General features: G+C 40.0%; 1 protein-coding gene across 2 annotated transcripts in view; it reads left to right on the forward strand.

Moving 5' to 3' along the window:
* The window catches only part of sorcs3 (sortilin related VPS10 domain containing receptor 3), a 183,657-nt gene that overhangs the window by 69,852 nt on the left and 92,550 nt on the right, over positions 1-21,255 (forward strand). For both annotated transcript variants that reach the window (XM_041035874.1, XM_041035876.1), the window contains one exon: positions 6,601-6,668. In XM_041035874.1, the coding sequence (XP_040891808.1) occupies positions 6,601-6,668 (68 nt within the window). The remainder of the gene's footprint in view (positions 1-6,600; positions 6,669-21,255) is intronic.

Below are 21,255 nucleotides of genomic sequence, written 5' to 3' on the forward strand. Positions count from 1 at the left end.
TCATCTGCTGAGGAGGGAAAACTTCTCTGTGCTCAGCTTAAATCTCAGTTTCAGACGTGTAACCTTGAGTAACATCACAGCTGGTTTGGAAACCAGGTGTGGTACAAATGCAGCTTACACAAGTGTGATATGGAAACCTGGAGGCTCCAGTGCACAAATAGCAAGAATGTTTGAATATTTGCTTATTCATAACTTTTCTTTTTAATGAGTGAGAACGTTTTTTTCTATTTTTGTGAAATTAACATATCAGACACTAATTATTCTTTATATAACAATACAGAGATGGATATTAAAGTTGCATTAACTGATTTATTACCAGTTGGGGCAACAAGAGAGAAGAAGCTGAAAACACAGCATTGACATACTATCATCTTAAAATTTGGTACAGTGATCGTTTTAGTAAATAAATGGCTTCCTCATACATCCATTCATTTATATCAAGAACAGCTGCCTCTTATGAGCAGGTTGATGAGAACAGAGTTTGTGGACCAGAAAACCAGAACAATGGTTCACATCAGATCAAATCAGTTGGGAGATAATTCTCTGTGAGTCTGTGTCAAAGAGCGACCCCTCTCACATGTCTGGCTCTTTGTTAATATATATATATATATATGTATATATATAAAACATTGATTGTTGCTTTAAAGATTTGCTCATCAGGGGTTTTTTTCCCTCAGACTTTGAAATTTAGAAAAGGCCACTTTAAGTTGCAATGTCCTCAGTGTAGTTCAACAACCACTACATTTAAAATAACTTTAATTAGGTATTCAATCAGTGTACAACTCAAAGTCTATGCCTGTCTACTTTAATAGGTCAAAACTAGTGAGTGGGTGAAACAGAGAGAAGGAAAACAAAACAAGGCAGACAAGTAAAAGTAAAAGAAGACGGGAGACAGGGAGGGGCATTAGGAAGTGAGATAACTAGAGGAAAAAGGAATGAGTGGAGGTGAGGAGCAGAGGCTGGGGCACATTAGGGAGGGAATATGAGACACAAGTGAAAGAATAAAGATAAGAAGTAGGCAAGAAAGGTAAGAAAAACCAAGGGAGAGCAGTGTTAGGGGAAGAGGAAAGAGACAAGCCCAGATAAACAGAGATAAAGGGGCTTTAGCTGGGAGGAACACTAAGAGTTGGTGAGGTAATGGTGGGGTGAGATGTGGCCGGTGAGGAAAAAGGGAACAGGGGAAAGACAGAGACATGCAGGATGGAATAAATGAAAGAGGATTTCACTCCGGGGAGGCGTATGAGGAAGAAAGGGAGGAAAGAGGGAAATAAAAGAAGGGAGGAAGTGATTCAGATAGAGAGTGATGAAAACAGAAAGCGGGAGAGGGAGGTGAAGAAGCAGAGTGACGGAAAGAGACAAAGAAAGAAAAGGAAGGAGCTACAAGGGAATGGAGTGAGTGATGTCCAGAAGGGGCTCAGTACTGTAGTCTTCTACCCGGTGTGGCCTTGATGGGACTGTAACACAAACAGCTTCACCCCGGTGGACTGCGTTTACACACGCAAACACAACTCATTTTACATCTTAATTCCCCTCCTTTCAACCACAGATGGCCTTCATCTCGGAAGTGTTACATGCATTTAAATTGCACATGATACTGGTAAGTTAATTGAGAGTGGTGACTTGTAGCCGCAACCTTGTGTTTTTGTTTCCTCTGCTGTATGAAATGGTAGTTAGAGGAAGCCATTCAAGGCTAAAGAGGATTATTTCCCATTGTAGCCTTAAGCACCACATGTGCATGTTTAGACACATCATTATGCACATGCCGTGCTGATGGTGGACATATTACCATGAACTGCACAGCATGATCAGACCCATGCATTTCACCTAGCTCCACTTCTCCAAGTACAATTCCTGTTCCTGTCTTTCACTCAAAATCCTCCCATTATTTAAGGCTGAACTTTATTGGTACTAGATAATCTTTCTAACAATTGCTTTGATTTCAAAAGTAGCGTTTTTAAAAATTTTTATTTTATTTTTTGGTCCCATGGGTACAACAGCACAAGCTAAAACAACAACTGACATTTTATCACACGTAAAGTTATGGTAAATGTATTATAAAAGAATGACCTATTTACACATTCAAAGGACTCAGGACAAATATGATCATTCATTTGGATTCGTGTTTTTGGCCTCCCAAAAAATGGAAGTCCAATGTTCCCTCTCTTGTAGTGTTGTCTGTTTCAGGCTCCATCAGCTCTTGAGTAAAATACCTTGCTCTTTAGCTCACTTGATGCTCCACTGTCTTAACCAGCCAGGTGAATGTTGGCCATTTTGTGCTGCTGCTCATGGATTTATTCAAGTTTTTTTCACTGAAAACAGTTCCCTGCTGTGACTGGAATAGTTAATTAATGAGAGCAGAGATTATCAGTTAGAAAAAAAAAAAAAAAAAGGTTGAAAAGAGGCTAGAAAGGAGAGCTGAGGGTAAGTGCAAAGTCAGGTCATAACTTTCTGTGGATTCATCACTTACCCTCATTTGATCCATTGTAAATAATACTGAATGGTGCAGCTTTAATCTTCCAAGATAAAAGGTTATCTGCTTCCGTGTTGCTCTAACACAGAGTGTTGCATTTGCTGTACAGCACATTGACCAAAATGGTGAAAAGACAGATGGACATGTTTTTTGTTGCTAGCAGGAAAATAAAGGCAACAGATGACAGTTGAATCCTGTACGTCAGATACTCTCTATTATTGTCACCCTCTTTATTTCAACTCTCTATTTGTTTCCATTTATGATCCATACAATTATTCGAAAACATGTCGCTGCGTATTTATTCACTTTCCATTAAGTCAACAGCTTCATTTTCCCTTGCAGTCCTGCCAAATTGTGTGAAAGGTTTCAGTGTTTTTTTAGGCCTTGCCTTCATGTCAACTGGTCGCTCTGTAACCCCCAGTTGACATTATGTCTCATAAACAGCTCTTGCCAATTGACAAAGTAATTGCTCAGCTGTTGACATGCTACTGAGAGGCGGAGAAGCTTAATCACTTCTAGATAATGATCAGTTTCAGCTGCCATTTTGGTGTCGACTGTCCTGACGTTTGTTTGCAGACTACTAAAAGCTTGTTTTCAGTTGTGTGTGAGACTGTCAATGCTGGAGTACCATGACATTTTGCAATCAAAGGCCCAGAGAGCTCTTTTTGTTCTGAAGGGAGCATACGAAGTGGAGTTAAAATACAAAGTGTCTGTATTTGAGAAGATCCTTGTGCTCTGGATTCAACTTTTAAATCTTTTGTTTCACTTTGATCAATCACTTTGATGCCACAAGAGCCTCTGAATAGGGCAAAATGAGTTCTGAGGCAGGATTAATTAACAAAAATGATATCAATTATGCACACAGGAAACTTTGTTAATCAGATTAATCTTATTGTCCATTTTGGTTTCATTGTGCTTCATTCTGTACACTGCACTGCAGACTTTTTCCTTTGAAAGGTTTGATTTGGGTGAATTAAAAAAAAAAAGACTGGAATGTAACTTTATGTTAATTCACAAGATAATTCAGACTTCGTCATCTATATCTGTCAGAGCTCTGTTAGCTTCTGCTTTTCTTAATGACCCCTCCATTCAGCATGAATGAACACATTCATCCACAGCAGCCGACTTTAAGGGCCTTGTTATACTGCCATGTACCACGACTTGACATTAAAGGTGAAATCTTAAGGTCATGATCACAATTAAAGTGTTGGTCTTTCTTTTCTCATCATCATTGTCATTCTCACACTATGAGCTGAGCCAGTTTTCAAAACTGTTCTTTGACTCGGCCTTTGAGGACAGGGGGACATTTAGTTATGCTAATAATATGTTTTCACCACAGTTGGTTAATTGCTGAGGCAACAAGGCTAATGCAAGTGCAGTGTGACTGACATTTTGATTCAGTAATTGCAAGTCAAATGGGGATTTAGAAGGGAAGGGTTTACTTGAAACAGACACCCTGTCAAACTTTTATTTTTTAAGGGTGTTGCAGTTTTGTCTGGTATTTACACCCTGTCGAACAGAGATGATCAACAGTTGTGAGGAAGCATGTAAATAAACAGTAAGAGTGTCTGGCAAGTGTTATCTGAAATGCCCAAAGTATTTTTTTCTTTCAGGTCAGTGGCTTAATGCGTTGTTACAATATTTTTGGAAAATAATTTAAAGGTTTGGCTGAAAAGATGTTTTTGAAATTTTCTAAAGAAACATTTGAAGGGACACAAGTAGTTTCCCTGTTTTTCAGCTGGTTGTTCAATGTTGAATTTCAAATTCAGACTCTCGTGTGGGGATGAGGCGACTCATATCTGTGCGTCACCCCCCCGAGCAGACGAGACCACACATCTCTGACAGGACAAAGCCCGTAGGAGCGCGCGCACACACACACACACACACACACACACACTCATTTCTACAGTGGCATGCACATGTGTCCTTCCAACAAGTATGTGCCTAAATACACAAGTTAACACAAACATAGATCCAGTTTTTCTATGTGGTGCTTCCATATGGCAAGAATCTTTCTTGTTATCCAGCGTTGCTCTCTCCCTGGCACTGCAGTCTTGCTTGGCCTGTACCATATGTCCACAGTGTTAGTAAGAGGATCTCATGTGACACATCTTCCTACAAGAACCATCCAAGGGTCCCTGGTGAGTGGCTGGCTTGTTCACAGGGCTTCTGGGGATAGTGAAACACAGCCAGAGGTGGAAAGGTCCTGGAAGTCTGCGGACCACAGAGCTTCAGGAGGACATGAGTACTGTGGGAGGTCGTGAATGCCAGGACACTGGTTCTTGTCCAATATATATCGAGATTCAGTTTCCTCTTGTCTAGTCCCGATTGCTGACGTCTGCCAGATAAGTCAAGGACACACCCCTTGCACCCACCCCCCCACCCCCCACAGTCAAGTGACTCAAGTCAAGCTTGTCATGTTGCTTTAAACAAGCATAAGCTTGTTGTGGGGAGGAAAATGCTAACTAGAAATGTGGATGCTAATGAGGAAGAGCAGCAGTCATTTAGTCAGGGAAGGAAAACAGTACAGCTACACATGGACTGATGGATGAAAATAGCATTTATTATGTAAAAGGATGCCCCCCCCCACTGGTGAGGTCAGGTCAAGTGTGTGATAAATGCTACATCATTGCATGTGCGTAAAAGTCCCTCTTTCCTGTATTTTCACCTTTGCTCTATTAATTTTTTTTCACATGCCTCTTGACACTTTCTGTAACCCAGAGCTGAATATCAGCCATGGATCTTACCAGATGGTTAAGTGTAATAAACACTGTTTTTTTTTTTCACCTAGTTAAGTGTTACTGCTTTTCTCTCTTACAAGTTCATACCCCCAGCTGTCTCTCTGTGCAACAGAGTTGTGATCCTCCACTCTGGAGTGGAGTATCACAGCTGACCACTGATCCCGTCATGGCAGACTCGGCCTTCGTGTCTTGTGATTTGCTCTGAGGACTTGCACAGTGCTTATCAAAGTGCCTGCCTGCTGATTATCTCTCCAAAAGAGCAGAGACCAAAGCTGTGAACACAGAGACTGTTGGATCAGGCTTTTCCACAGGGGCGAGGATGGCAGTGTGCTCCATCAAGAGAAAAACTAAGTTTCAAAGTGGCATACACAGCACTAGTTACACAGTGCTAATTATGCAAAGCACTACCTCCCAGCATGCTAATCTATTACTCCCAGAACCTTGTAGTGTTTTCCTAACTGGTGTTGGGGAGAATTCAATTTACTGTAAACGCAATTAGTTATTTTGTTACAGGCCTTAAGAAGTATGTACTTTTTGTTTGGGATAGAGTAAACATTTAACAGATGATAAAAGAACAGATGATGTATCTGTTAAACTAATCTGCATTTTCTTCACTGTAAAATCCACACACATCTTTTTATTATGAAACAGCTGCAGGAAGTGTTGACTGTGCTTTAACAGCATACTAGCTAAATTTTCAACTGGCTTTTGTAAGCTTATAATGTAAAATGTGGGATAACATTGTGTTAGGAAGTTGATGATTTTTGAGGTCATACATGCATACAAATACATTTTTGGTTTACCAACTTACTTAACAAGGACTTGCAAGGAATATCATCACAGGGAGGTGTCCAGAAGGCATCCTGATCAGATGCTCAACTGGCTCCTTTCAACCTAAAAGAGCAACGTTTTCCAGACGTCTGTGCTGTGTGTCCTGTAGTTTGACATTTTGAGACACACTCCTTGCTGTGAGTTGATTGAGAGTTTATGTGGCAGACTTTCTTTGCTGGGGGACATCTCATTGTTTTTGTCAGTGTCCAAAGCTCATGACGATAGGTGCAGTTTGGAAAGGTGGGAGCTGGAAAATAGACTGGTATTGAGTCCCTTTTTGCAACAACAGGCCAACACAGCATCTCCTGGTGCAGCACTAACCATCTGTTGATCTCATCTTCCAACTCACCCTCACTTGTGAACAAGAACCCAAGACACTTTAGTTCCTACACTGTTGGGAGATTTCTAATTCTGGTGTTAGACCAGGATCATAAGGAGCAGTTAAATAAACATGACATTCTGTGATGTTTGATGAAAGATTTTGTTGCTGTGAATAAATCACTGCTTGCTTTTATTGCACATACAAAGATTGTAATGGTCAATTTCTTCTCTTTACAGGTGATCCTGATTCTAACGAAGCTGTATGACTTTCATATTGGCAGCGTCACTGAGAGCACTCTTTGGAGGTGAGTCCAAAGGATATTTCTATTCATGAAATATTTACAAGCAAACGTCTTGAATGCTATAAAGGAGCTATTTGCCAAACGTGGTTTCTTCCCGTTAGCAGATGGTGGTGGTTATAATGGTCAATTGCCATGAGATTCAGCTATTCTATTTACAAGACGTTAACATCAGCTTACACAGCTACTTTACCGTCCTCTAATGCTGGACTGAGGGCAGACTGGACGCTACAATGACTCACTATCGCAAAGTGGCATTATGAGGCAGGATGAACTGGGGGCTAGCTGGTTAGCATGCTAACATGACATGAAAGAAATAGAAGCAAAACAAGAGTTAACATTGGCTTTCAACCACTGGAGACAACTCTTGGCAAGTAAAGGGGTGAAGTTTTATGCTGAACTCCTAACACTTGTACTAGAATGGTAATTAAATAACTCTTAATGCTAACGTTAGCTAAGTAGCGATAGCAAATAAAGCACAGAGCTCAGACTCCCAAAAGGTAAAATTAGCCTTGTGTGGGAGTCCTCTGATTGGCTTGATGTTTTAGTAATTGGTAGTTTTAATACGTTTTCCAATGACTCTCAACTAACCTGACAGCATCTGACTCTTTTAATTAACCTCAAAACAAACGCAATCTCTGATTTTCCTTCTCATTCATTTTTCTGAACAACTTTAAAACAGTCACTCCTTATCCTGTCCTCACCCCGTCTGTATCCTGTCCTCAGCTGCTCCTCTGGTGCTGTGAACAGTATGTTCTGGTGTCATGCACGGTCAGACAGGGCACTCAGGGTGGAGGATGATGTTTGCCATGCTCTTGTTCTGGTGTATTATCTGATGTACCTCACTTCCTCACCCCTACCGGGAATAAAATAAACACACATATACACATGCACACACACACACACACACACACACACACACACACACACACACACACACACACACTTCTGAAACAACAAGAGTGCTTGTAAAAAGTAAAAAACGCACTTGCAAAAGGATGGGTAACACATCCCTGATGAGTAGAAACTGCGTGTAACCCATTTTCAAATCTGGATAGATACATACAGTTATTCCTTTGTGTGAGTTCTGGGATGTTGCCACACACAGCACAGCATGTTCCTGGGTTGTTTGGCCAGTTTTTCCAGGGAAACAGTGTACTTTAGGGCAACGGGTCCCCTCAGGTAATTGACCATTCTCCAAAATCCCTCCCCTAAACAGTGATTGTCCAGTCACAGCTTAGCAACTGCAACTAGGCAGTGTAGGTCTGTCAAGCTTTGGATGTCTCCAAAGTGGCACACATGGGGGCTGTGTAAGAACGATACAGTGCAGTTTAGAGTTTGTCTTTTTTTTCTAGCCTTTCTAAAACCAAAAGTACAAGAGAGTGAGTAATGAATTAAACAGTGTGTTTATCTGCTTTAGCATGCACTACAGCTGTTAGCATGCCCAGCTAACTAGCTTACAACCGAACATTGCTTCCACGGCCAAGGAGCAAATCATCAACTACATTAGTTTATGGGTTTACATATTAAGTAAAAAATACATTTAAAACTGGCACATCCACTTTTTTGGAAAGTTTAGTCTGATGTTAACAGGTTTGTCCTGCTAACATCCTGCTTGGGTAAGTTTACGCTTGAGTAACCCAACCCACTGTTTTCCCCAAATAGCGTTACATTAGCCAAACACACCAGTTAGCGCTCATCCTAAAAGCCTTAACCCATGTAATGTTAAAAGTAAGAACAGTTATTGAAACCACAAAAAAGGATGTAAGCGAAGCAGCCAGACAGGGTTATGTCAGAATGAAATAACAACCTGATCTTACATTTTTCCATAATCATAGCCTACTTATAATACTAGCATTAACTCTTTCTACATACTTCCTTCCTTTACCTTCTACATGGATCATCAGCTGCTGAAGATGCTGTATTCTTAACAAACAGTCAGTTTTGTGTGTCAGCAGCTATAGCTATATTTCCGTATGGGGTGTTATGGTCACACCTTAACTGGGTGATTTTAAAGTGACTTCCTATGGTTAAAAGTAACCATAGGACTTTTTTTTTTTTTTGAGAAGAATAAAGTGACTTGTTTACTCAAGGACAGTCAATCACATCTTTTCGTGATTCAGTGTAAATTTGCTTTTTGACTAGCCCGTTCCCCAGTGATGCTGTTCCGTATTGAGTATGCAATTACTAGTTCAAACCCCAGAAGCTCTATTTGCCTAAAGAGAGAGGAACAGTAGTCTCTCCCATCTGTATGTTTTTTTTTTTTTGTTTTTTTTTTGAGATTTTCGAGTTGACAGTCCTTTAAAGCACAAAACATTTGCGTTTCTTCAAGTTTGCTTATTCTGCCCAGCTTGAAGTGGTAGTTTGACAATGATAAGTGGTGCCAAAGTAACTGCTAGCCATTTTTGACATTTAGACAGCTACTGTGTAATTTGGACCCAGAGGCAAAAACATTGCACTGTTTTGGTATTTGAATAAGTGCAAAGAAGATGCAGTCCCTTGACATCCTGCAGTAAGACAGAACAAAGCTGCTTTAGCTGCAGACAATATGGATCATAAAATAGTCTGGATACACTTCTTAAATTATTAAAAGATTGTTTCAGCTGCTACTATCTGCATTTCTAAGCTGACTGAATGCAAGACAGGCATGAGAAAAAAATCTTTTTCTTCTGTGTTTGCCCTGTTATACAACTAAGAAAACTTTAAGAAACAGGAAATAGGCTCAAATTAGGGTTAAAGAGAAAAGAGTAAACTTTTAAAGTGATGCTCACAAATATTTCCAAAGTTTGTAGTTGTAAAGGGTAAACTTTTCTTTAAATCTGTAAAAGAAAGCTGCATGAGAATTTCAAGTTTGTGCATGTGTAGAAAAGATTTGTGTTTGTAAAAATTAGATTATTGTTCATTCATAAAATCTGTGAAAGAATAATATCTGGTGAGCTTATATGAAGACTGTAAAAGAATTGCTTACAAATACCATACAAAAAAATTGAAATTGTACACATGCAAACTTGAATTTCTCATGCTTCCTCGTGCATGTTTTCTGTAACAGGCCCTGGGTGTGAGGCCTGCAGCCAGAAAAATATTTGTTCACTATTTAACATTAAACAATTACTAGATGTGTACACAAACTTTTAAGATGTAACACAAGCATTACCACTGTGTTAGTAGCAGCGTTCTGGCTGTGTTACATTACAAAACCCAAAACTAACAAAATACACATCCTAACCAAAAACCACAGGATGGCGTTTACCTTCACATGGTACAGACTTTATGTGTACCACATGTGCATGAGTTTACCATTTACTAACGTGTAAAGAACAGGGAAGTAATGAGCTGGGCAACAGGCAGTGTGTTTCTTTCTCTCGCTTCTGCCAGTCTGAAGATGAGAGCTGACTGCTGATCCCACCAAGCTGTCTCACCATGCAGGCGATACTTAAATTGGAATCCAACCCCAAATAAGATTTTACACACCATTACATAAAGGAGGGCTCTCATTTACATTTTTTACACGTGAAAACTATACATAATACACTAAATCCAATCACATAATGTGGCCTCATATAGCTATGCATCACATTTATTTTGCATTTGTTTTTTCAAAGGTTGTTTCACAACTACAAACTTTGAAATTATATCACTTTATAAGCTCAACATCTTTGTGACTCTAATTTGAGCTCATAAAGGGACACTACCATGTGTGCAAAAGTTGAAATCTGTTCTCGTTGACAATCCCTATAGTCCCTGTTGCATAAACACCCCCAGACATATCCCCCTCACAACCATCACAGATGGCAGGGAGAGGACAAACTGTAGCCTGCAGGTGAGGTGAAAAGCATCATAATGCAAACTGAATAGAGCTAGAACAAACTTGTGAAAGAAGAGAGTTATGGTTCTCACAACACAAGATGCATTTATTAGGAGCCAGGTTAGTAAAAGGTTAGTAATTTCCCTGCTTCATACTCAGATCTTGCCAACTGATATGTTGCCTCATCATGTTATAGTCAATGGTGCCTCCTTAACCAGTAGGTGTAAAATATGTCTTGGTTTCGAAGGTTGGGGATTTATAAACAGTTTTAAAAGTACAAGTTGTCTAATGTCAAATGAGACATGCATCCTACTATAGTTATTTTATTATGAAGAGGGCAGTAATGACTGGAGTCATCAGGAAGGGCAAAGACTAGCACAGACATTTTGCTTTCAAATAGTGCAAAAGTTTGAAGTGGCCCAAGTTTATTGTTGTGCTTGCACCAATAGTTTTGCTCAATATGCAGCCCAATTCAGTCAGAGACATTTACATCAAGGAATTTTCTGTTTATAGCAAATGCTTATGCAATTAATGCGGGTTCAGTGGAAAAGCTTCTGCTCTTTGAAGGAGCTCTCAAAGTATTCAAGCAGCAATGTGGATACTGAGAAAGCTAATCCCCTTAACAAACGTTAAATCTTAAATCAACGATAGCAACTGTGTGAAGGAAGGAGCTGTGATACTGAGAAATTCCAGTTTATACTGGTGTTTTTGCACATCTGCATTAATGTTATTGGATGTCATCAGTCAGCTGGTAGTTAATCAGCTGATCAATTAGCCAGTGATTGTGAGTCAAGAATGAACCAGCTGATGCCAATCATCTAATGCAAGCACATAATGTGTCAGTGGTCTGTCTGGGATAATGCTATGCTCCAGTACTGGCAGACTGGACAGGGTGGTAAATCATTCTGGGTATGACCGTGCTGTCAATGATGCCATCACTGTTAGCTTACTGCTACCAAGATTTTTTTTTTTTTTTTTAGAGGTCAGAGAGAGAAGGCCTGATAGTAGTGGGCTGAGTTTGCAACTGACGGACAGTCACTTAGCAATTAACTAAGTGACTGAGTGGTTCAAGCTGCAAGCTTACTCAGGAATTGGGTCCCTTCAGGAACAAACTACACTCCCATTAGAGGTGTGTTCATTCAGGTTTTGGTAATGGAAGCTGTTCTAAAGCAGAAGACATTCTGGAAGTAGTGGGCTAAGCAGTTGTACTTCGAAAGGAGTTGTAGACAATTAGGTTGCTGGTTCCAAAGCTACCGCACATGACGAGTTAACTAGTTTATTTAAAGCACAAAACTCAAAATGAGCAGGTAAAGTGGGGTTCAGGGGAGGAAAAGCTTTCAGATTACACTGAAAACTGTGTCTTTGAATACCCACAAAAATACAGCCCAATGAGTACTTATGCAAAGTATTTTCAGCTTTCATTAAAGTACATTTAAGGTAAGCCAACAATATCAACGGGATGTCAGAGTATTATCCCCTGCTCCACAGCATTTTTTTTTTTTTTTTTTGCACACAAATAAGTGATGATTGGACTCACATAAACCCTGGCACTGTCATCAGAGTTAAATGCACCATGACAGTTAAACTCTGTAGGGAAGACATAATCAGGTGAAGTAACTTATCCATGCTGTGAGAACAGGGACATCACTGTGGTTGGAGATCAGCATTATTGGCAGCACTCCCAGCCCTGTCACTCACCCACAAACCTACAGTGAGGGGAGCAGCTGTCCATCCAGGCTTGACTTTCCACTTTCCGCTGATAGGAATAGTAGAAGTGGACGATGTTGGAGGTTCGATAAAGGGATAAAGATAGACGGCAAACTAGAATTACTATTGAAGCAGCCATTTTCTTGACATCACTGGGCAGTGCTAAGCAACCTGACTGTCTCATGTCAGCTCCGGTCTGTGATTCGTCTCTCTGTTGCTGGCTAATTGAAATCACAGCTCTGATAGGGTTTGAAGAGGAGCAGTTGGAGAGAATCTTTATCACTTCACAGGAAGACGTCCCAAATGACAACTCTAACGCTGCCTTTTTGCAAAGGTCAAGGCAGAGGCAACATCTCAAAGTATCGCCCAGTCGGTCTGTCAATTTTAATGAACATCCTGACCTTAAACAATGAAAGCTGATCAGTCAGTCTGTGCATAATTATCAAAAGAGCCTTCATATGTGCGTGGTAGAGGGGAAAGAAATGAAGGCAAGCTATTCATTGTTGACGATAAATCAACTCAGCAAAACAATTCTTCTTCAAAGTTGTTCAGCCTCTCTCATCTGGCCTCTGGAGTATTGTCCCACTGTGGATTAAAATTTATCAAATATGACAAGCCCTGTACTCATTTGCAGGTATTCAGACTTGGGTAAATTAATGCCAACAACAAAGTCATGTTGTGTTTCCCTCCTATCACTGAACAAATTTGACATGTACTATACGTACGTTTTGCAAAACAAGCCTATGCAGCATTTTTTTTTCTACCTTATGCAGTGAATTTATTGAAGATGTGCTCACAGTATGTTACTAAATTACTGAGCAGGAAATCTTGGAGCTGAGATGACGCTGATCTCTTTTTGTTGCACTGCATTCTTGTTTTGTGTTTGAGCAATTATAACTCAGATACTGTTGCAGTTGTGAATAAATCCTTAGATATAAGAGATGTTCAGTACACAAACACTGAATCCTCAAACTGAACTGTATATTCTGAGCCATCATTGTCACCCAGAATGGTGTTGTTCAGTCATTTGTAATAAGTAGTATGCTACTTCCTGGTTACCTGAAGTCAGATGCAGCACCTTAATGTTAAAGGGTGATGTGGTGGTTTATTTTGAAGGACTATGTGATGCAATTCAACTTAAAAAGAAAAAATATATATATTAAAATTGTAATAAAGATATATAACTTCCACATCAATTAAATATGCTTGTGCTAATATTCTGAGTAGCAATATGTAGTTCTGTGACTGTGGAAAACTTCTGCAAGACCCATAAAGGGAGAACCAGGTCCTGTATCCACATCTTTAAGACTCAGCCTAGCCAAAACCACTTTATAAATTCGTATTTGACACAGGAGCACCACATGCGCTATATTTTTGGGCACGCTAGCAGTGTGGCTCTGGAGATGGCAGTGTCTGTCTCTCAGTCAGTCCACCACATCATTCCAGTCTTATGATGAACTGTAATAACTTTGGTGATCCCTTATTTTGTAGCTAGCACCACCATTACATAGAAATGCTATTTTGTCCAGTTCCTTAGTTTAGGACAAAGTACCAGCAAAACTGATGAGGTTCTCATCAGATTCAACTGTACTTTGCGTTTGGTAATTAGCAAACAGTAGCATCCTAACATGCTAAACTAAGATGGTGAACTTTTGGCCACTTTCACATCAGCATGTTAGCACTTGCACAGAACAAGCAACTTAAGCCATTATGAGCAAGTTTGCCATTGAAATGCTACATGAAAGGGAGCAGCACGAGCTGGTTTCTGTCTGCAGGTCCTGTGTGCAGTGACTGATATGAAAGACAAAACCAAATGACATTTAAGTTTATTACAACCAGGTAACTGAGTTTGAAGCTCTGACTGGGTCACTAGCTATCAGTCAGCACTGCATGTTAGACAGGTAGTAGACTTGAGCTGTCTCATAGGCTCGCTAGCAGGCTTTACTTCATAAATAGTGTCACTATTTTTGTACATTTTACAATGCAGTGTTGTTGTAAGGCTCTACTTCTTTTAACTGTCTCACTTTCTCTGCAGTGCATGCAGTGGATGTACGTCTCAGTTTAACAATTATTGTCTTATCTGAATCGATATACATGAAAATGAACAATTCTCCCCCAGTGGTCTTCTAAATGATAACCTAATACCACCAATAAACATGTAGTAACTCTAGGACTTTTTCATTTTATTCACCAGGAAACTTGGCTGTAGCGTTAGTTTTTTTCCTCTTTCATTAAGGCACATTTTCACACTGAATGATCAGGCGTTTGAGCCTAATTATTTTGATTTAATTGGTCTTATTCTCGCCTTCAGCGAATTAACGCTGATCTGATAAAAAAAAAAAAAAGAGCATTCTCTTCACTCTTCTTTGTCCCGTGTTAACATGCTGATTACAGTTGTAATGATGTTTGGTATGAAGAAATGTTCATAATGAGGATAACTGCCTGAAATTAGTGTCACTGAAAATGACAGTGATTATGAAGTATTAGGCAACAGTAAGACAACTGGTGGGAAGATTTTTGTGCTGCAGTAGTTCCTTCAGGTCCAGTTTACTGGTCATGAGGGTAAAACTCATCCTATGAAAACATAACTCTTGATGACGCCATCAGTTCTATAACACAAAGGAAATGAAAGAAATTCCTGGTAATGTAGAAAAACCTGGATTTTTTTTTCTGTCTGTCTCTCCTACAACACTTTCCTATAATACCACACGTTTCCACTACTGTGTAGCTCAATTGGTCAATTCTTTCCCAACGTTCTTTGTCACGAATTGAGGTCTTTCTTCCTGTTTGCTGGGAAAAGACCTATGTGCACCTGTGTACTGGCAAACTGAAGAGTACTGTGTGTACTGAGACAGGTGATTTCTCTGAATCTAATCAACGCTTCCATGCAACTGTTGTAGATATAGTCATTTCTGATGTGGAATCCGAGGTACCCTGAGAGGAGAGTGGTAAATGCTCTGGAAGTGGTACTTTTAAAATCAGAAGAAAACCTTCAGCCCTAACAGATATTGAAATCAGTGATTCTTGGTAGAAGAAGCATAGAGAAACACTTGAAATACTATATAACACACAGCATTTCAAATTTTCACAAATAGATTACAGCCAGATATTTAATCTTTTCGAATACAGTTTTTCAGACTTGTTTTGTTTGTTCTTTATCCTGTGTTTCTCTGTCCTTCTACTGCATTCATTCTTTAAATTACATTTGTTACAGTGCATTTTATTGCTTTTATGTCTGTAAAAAACTTGAAGAATGCTATGTAGTTTAAAAAAACAGATACAAGAAGCTGAAACCGGCCCCTTTAGAATTAATTTCCGCTGCAGACCATGAAAAAGTGAGAAAGAGTAAGGGCGAAAAAAAAAATTCAACAGTGGATCTGCAGCACTTCTTGTTTGAGAGGGCCATCATTGCTGGAGAGGATTCCCTTGCCTAAATACAGGAGACCATCAGAAAGAGAGAGCGGGAGAAAGAGGAGATAGCTCTGCGTTATCGCTCTCTTGCTGCAAACTCCTCCTCTCCTGCTGTGCCAGGATGAGGTCACCTGGGGGTGAGGAGTGACATCCTCTCAAATTGCATCATTTTGCTGAGCATGCTCACAGGCTATGTGATATTTCACAGGTCAGTGCCTATAATAAGGGCCCGGCTCTCTCAGAGAGACCCACCTGATGTCTGTGACCTTTTGCAATTGGACTTGGTATTTCACTCAAAACCTCGCCAACCTGGGCTCACCAGAACTTTTCAAAAGCACTTCCATGACAGCGCTCAGGAGAGGATACGGCTCCTACAGCAGGCTCTCCTAAAATCACTGTATGTAGAAGAAAATAGTGGAAAGTAAGATAAAAAATAACTTTCAATAAAAACATTTATTAAGGAATTATTATCAAACTCTGCAGTCTTAGTGCCAAATTAAGTGATGGAGATAGCAAACGTCCCAGTCAGACATATTTCTTTAGGGATGTTGCAGGATCATGTGATCTCAGCAGCTACTTTGAGTACAATGTTCAGTACAATTCCAAGTAATAGGACTAAAATTCAAGCTGTACTAAACTCAGAAGTCAGAAGCAGATATATGACATATACCCACCTCTGTGGAGGGAGATTTACTATGTACCTAATTAAAATTAGCTCCAGATCTGTATCAGTGCACAACTTGCAGGCTACATGCGATCATGTTACAGTCTTTCATGTACAGTAATCTGTGGCATTTACAGCGAAGAGGAGACTTTGGTTCCCTGTCTTTAGTCTTTAGGGAAGTGCCTCCCCACAGGCAGCATAAGTACCCTGTTAAATTTGTACCACACCTGGGGAGAAGCTCTGCCTGAAGGACAAATTCGGGGAACAAATGACTCACTTGCTGACGTCCCATAACCCATGAGCTCCTCGTCTCAAACAGCTACAGTTATGAAGCAAACGAGTGGAAAACTGTCTGACAGTGATTACACCAATGACAGTTAGTAGGAGCTGGAAGGAGGAACATCTCCAGAAAGAGATGACGAATCAATAATAACTTTAGATAACAACATTACAACGCAGCACCACAGATACCAGTGTTTCTCAGAAGTGGAGGAAGTATTTAGATCCTGAAAGTGGCAGAACGGCAATACTGTATAAAAACACATGAAAAAGTACAATGTAGTTAACCTGCAAAAATAAAAGTAGGGTACTCAGAATTCAGATAAGTGCCCCCTCTGGCTGTTTTACTATTACAGGCTATATTATATTACTGAACTATTATTACTAATACATTAACATGTGAGCAGCATTTTGCTGTTTAACTCTTTTGCATACTGTTGAGCAGTGTCATCTGTAAGTGCCAATCCTAAGTAAGTGTGCATAGTTAGATTCCACATTACATTCCATTACCTTCAAATTAAAGAAGATATGCAGTAAAGGGTGGTCAGGGAGAGTGAGGGCTCTGTGGGTTAAGTTCAGTGAAGCTACAGTATACCCACCTACCAAACACCACAACACGGATAAACCATATTTTTCCTTAAACTGCTGGACTGTGCTGTGACCCGAAATATGGCCTCGAGCTCTCCAGCACTCCACAACATTACTTTCTGCCTTGTAACATAAAGGACACAGTGGTTCCAACATTGTCAGTGGACATTGGCATGGTCCATAAATCATGTGTGGCAGTATAGTCCTATAGAAAGGTAATTCCAAAGGATACTGGGTTCATTAGAAAACCACAACAAAATCTCTACATGGCAAGTTGTTTTGTCATGCACATGATATGCTGCTCTTAGTCACCGCTTTCCATGTTAGCATACAATACATGTAGCTACAAAGATCACAAGTGTCCATCAGGAGCCATTCAAACACTGTATTTGTCAGACAGAACTAGTTAGACTGGATTATTCATAAGCAGCTGTCAACCTGGATCAACACAAAATCCAACACATTTGCAAGCATGACTGTGCATATTATACATTTTACAGTAATATAAAAAAGACAGCACTGAATTATGAGCAGCTGGAGAAAAACATCTATCACATGTAGGCTACTTCAGAAGAAATTTCACATGAATTACTGCAACCTTTTTGTTTTCGCCTTCGTGTTATACCTTTGAGTTAACGCATAAATCAACCTCACTGTTATTAAAGAGGTCATTTACTCTGATCCTTTCTCCCAATATTTAAATTCTTACCTTTTTAATTACACTCTCTTGGGCTTTTTCCTCATATCCTGAGGCACGTACTCATTTTCTTCCTGTCATAACAGCAAATGGTGGATTTCATCACGAGGCTTGGGTCTGGAGGCAATGTGGAATTTCATACTTGTGCGATTCAAGGGCATCTCTCTGCTTTGTTTTCGGCTTGCATAAATCAACTTAAAGTCTCGCCAGCCATCCAGCTGTGATCAACGCTAATTCTTCTTCCACTTTAAGAATGATAAACTTAAACCTTTAATTTAAATCTAAATTATTAGATTTGTAAACCATCCATGGCTTTTTTCTTGTTAAATGATAAACTAATAAATCTAGTTCTCTCATGGATTCACAAGCACACAGGCTAGTGAGCGAATACCCCTCAGATGTATGTCAAAATGTCCTATGTTTGTCGACAGCAGCGGGTAGCCTGAGAGCTCTGACTCCGCAGCTTATCTTAAATGACACAAATATTTCCACGGAGGACAACAGTCTGACATCAGTCCCCCGAAGCGTGGAGTTGGACTGTGGTGGTTGCTGATGTAGCTGGTGGCGTGGGAGCTTTAGCTAGGTACATGTTTTGTTTTTTTGGTTTTTTTTTTTGCCCATACCAGCTGCCCGCTGCTTGCACAAGACAGTGCTGAGGCCACAGGCTCAGATCTGTTGAGATTGTGGACGGGTTGCTGCCAAACGCTGAGAGATGCTGCCAGAGCTGCCGAACGTGTGAACAGCATGAGAGTGTGTGCGGCACAGGAAGAAAGTTTACTGAAGGTTGGAGGAAAGTTTATTATTCATTTTTCCCTCCTCCTTCTTACTTACCTCGGTAAAACTTCACTTTCACATGTCTGAGTTATAAGTTCCACATGATTGGCTCTGGAGCTGCTTATCAGAAAGAAGAAAGGTACCAGATAAAGGCACTGCAGAGTCGTGAAGGATAGCTCCCACTCACCTTCCAGGAGAGCACTCTTTCCCCCCTTCTCTTTGGAAATGGCAGCAAAAGGTGTATTTACCCCTGTGCTGCAGCAACAGGATGCACGCTGGCAAATGAGCAGGGCGATCAAACAAAAGACTTTTAGAGTGTGAAGAGACTTCTTACACTCCTGCCTAGCTTTTATCGTTCCTACGTTACCAAGTCTCCACCAGGGAAACAGCTGGTGTTCTACTAAACACTCACAGCATTTGTGAGCCGTTCATCCCCGGCAAGCAAACGCTGACAGAAGAGGAGGGAATGATTTAAAATTGGATTCTGCATACACAGTGCATGATGAGCATAAATCCAAAGGAGTTATGGCAGATATAAATCAAAAGTTTGTTTGCAACCTTCATCCATTACGACACAGTTGAAAGCAGGATTCAGAGAGGTTCCTGCAGTCAGTGAAGCACGTGTGAAGGTATTTCTTTCTCGCCGTTCGCCTCAGCATTTATAACAGTTTTCGAGAGTTAGCCTTTTATTTTTAGAGTAACTCGGTAGGTTTACAGATCATTAAGCTATCTTCAAATGCCATGGGATAAATACGTTTGAGGAAATGATGTGTGAAAGCACACCTGACCCCCGTGTCTGTGCTCTAACAGTCTCCCTGTAGGTATATACTGAAACAAAGTGGGACAGTGGATTAGCTGTAGCTCAGAGAAATGTAAACTTTACTGATGAAAGTGACAAAATGTACTGAATGCAGCAAGAAATCATTTACTAGTTAGTATTTTATTCTATTAGTATTTAATTAATTAGGATATAAGGAATATGGTGGGTTTAACCTCTGTTCACTTGTTGAAAAAAGAAGTGTTTTATTTACCTTACCACCAATCAGTTGATTAAAGGCATAAAAAGTTAATTGTTTTTCTATTTAACTTTCACCTTATTCATCTTCCTTTTTTTCTTCTTTCGTATTTTATCATTTATCTCTTCCCTATTATCCACATACAAGAGTTTCTATTTTCCTTGAACTACTCACAGTTTTCCTTGTGGTTACATAATAATGAGATGGGTGAGTATGTGTGTGTCTATAGTGCACAGTAAATTGAGATTTCAGGTACTTTCTGGTCAGCTTCCAGTTTCCATCATCACTGACAGGTGACTTCACACACAGCCAATATCTTCATAACATTGTCTTCATCTTCAAATGCATGTCTCTTGTCTTCATCAAGGACCATAATGGAAGTCTTGGACCTTACTGTTTCATCCTTAGCATTACAACAGTTTAAAGAGTTTATACAGCGATTCTATGCAATATGCAGCGTAGTGATGATTTAGAGTTACTTGCAATAGCTGGTGTCTGGTTAGCTTTATGAGAACTTATTGTATTTATATTGCAGTGTTTGCAGCTAAGCTTGCACACGCTCCTCTCAATTGCTCCACCGATGTCCCACAAGATACACAATTTAATTTATTTTATCGACTGATTGGTGTAGAGGAGGAAAAAAAACTCTCTTTTTTTAATCAAGTGCTTAAAGAAGAAGAATAAAGCGTTTGAATTATTTAACTAACAGTATGATTTGTTTGTGTAGCCAGAGAAATCTTTGACACTGGCTTTTGTTGATGTCAGGGCTTCATATTGGATGGGGCATGTTATTGAAAATTCTTTGTTTGATATCTTGCTGTTGTTGCATTTAAAATTTAAGCATTTCAGCGTCTGTGATTGGAAAATGCCTTTATACAATGTAAGTAGCCAGTGAGCCTCTCAAACAGCGAAAATTTCTAGTTTTCTATTAGAGAAGAGTAAACATCTTTCCCAAGCGTCTTCACCGGCGAGCTCCGTTTCTTCCCCAGTCCCTTTTTTAGCACATGGACTCCCATTTCTTCCTGACCTCGGCTTGTCAGTTATTATCACTAACAACACTCCAGGGACCTCGTTGGAGCACAGACTCAAACCTACCGGCCACTATGGTGCGCTGCCACTCCTCAGCAATACACTCTGTAATAATCTTTCCATTGAATTTGCTGTTTTCCAGGCCTTCTTGTGGCATGAATAATGAATGGAAGACATTTCTGGTTGTTCTTTGCCCACCAGCTTTGCGGGGTTGAAAGACACACTGGGGAAGCCTGCACTCTGACTTAGATTTAAATCACATATGGTATAGTGACATCCGTGATGGACTGAAAGGGAAGCTGGCTGCCGGTTTACCTCAGAGTGGAACCTAGAGGAAGAAAAACAGGTTGGCTAAGGTGACTGAGTCATGGGATGATACAGGTCAGGTCAGCGGCAGACATTCACGCTGAGAACAAGGAGGATGTCAAAAGCAGATTTATCTTTTGTAACCTAAAAAGTCCTTCTAGACCTCATGAAAAAGTCATCATGTCTGGGAGGAATTTTTTAAAGTTTTATACTTTGTTTAAAGATTCATTCTGGAAAAAGCATTCTAGACAGTGGCGAGCGGGGAAGGGGATGAAGCCGAGATATTTGCCTACCCGCTGTCAAGGTTGAATGGAGAA

Source organism: Toxotes jaculatrix, chromosome 4, assembly GCF_017976425.1.
Source record: "Toxotes jaculatrix isolate fToxJac2 chromosome 4, fToxJac2.pri, whole genome shotgun sequence".
Lineage (NCBI taxonomy): Eukaryota > Metazoa > Chordata > Actinopteri > Toxotidae > Toxotes > Toxotes jaculatrix.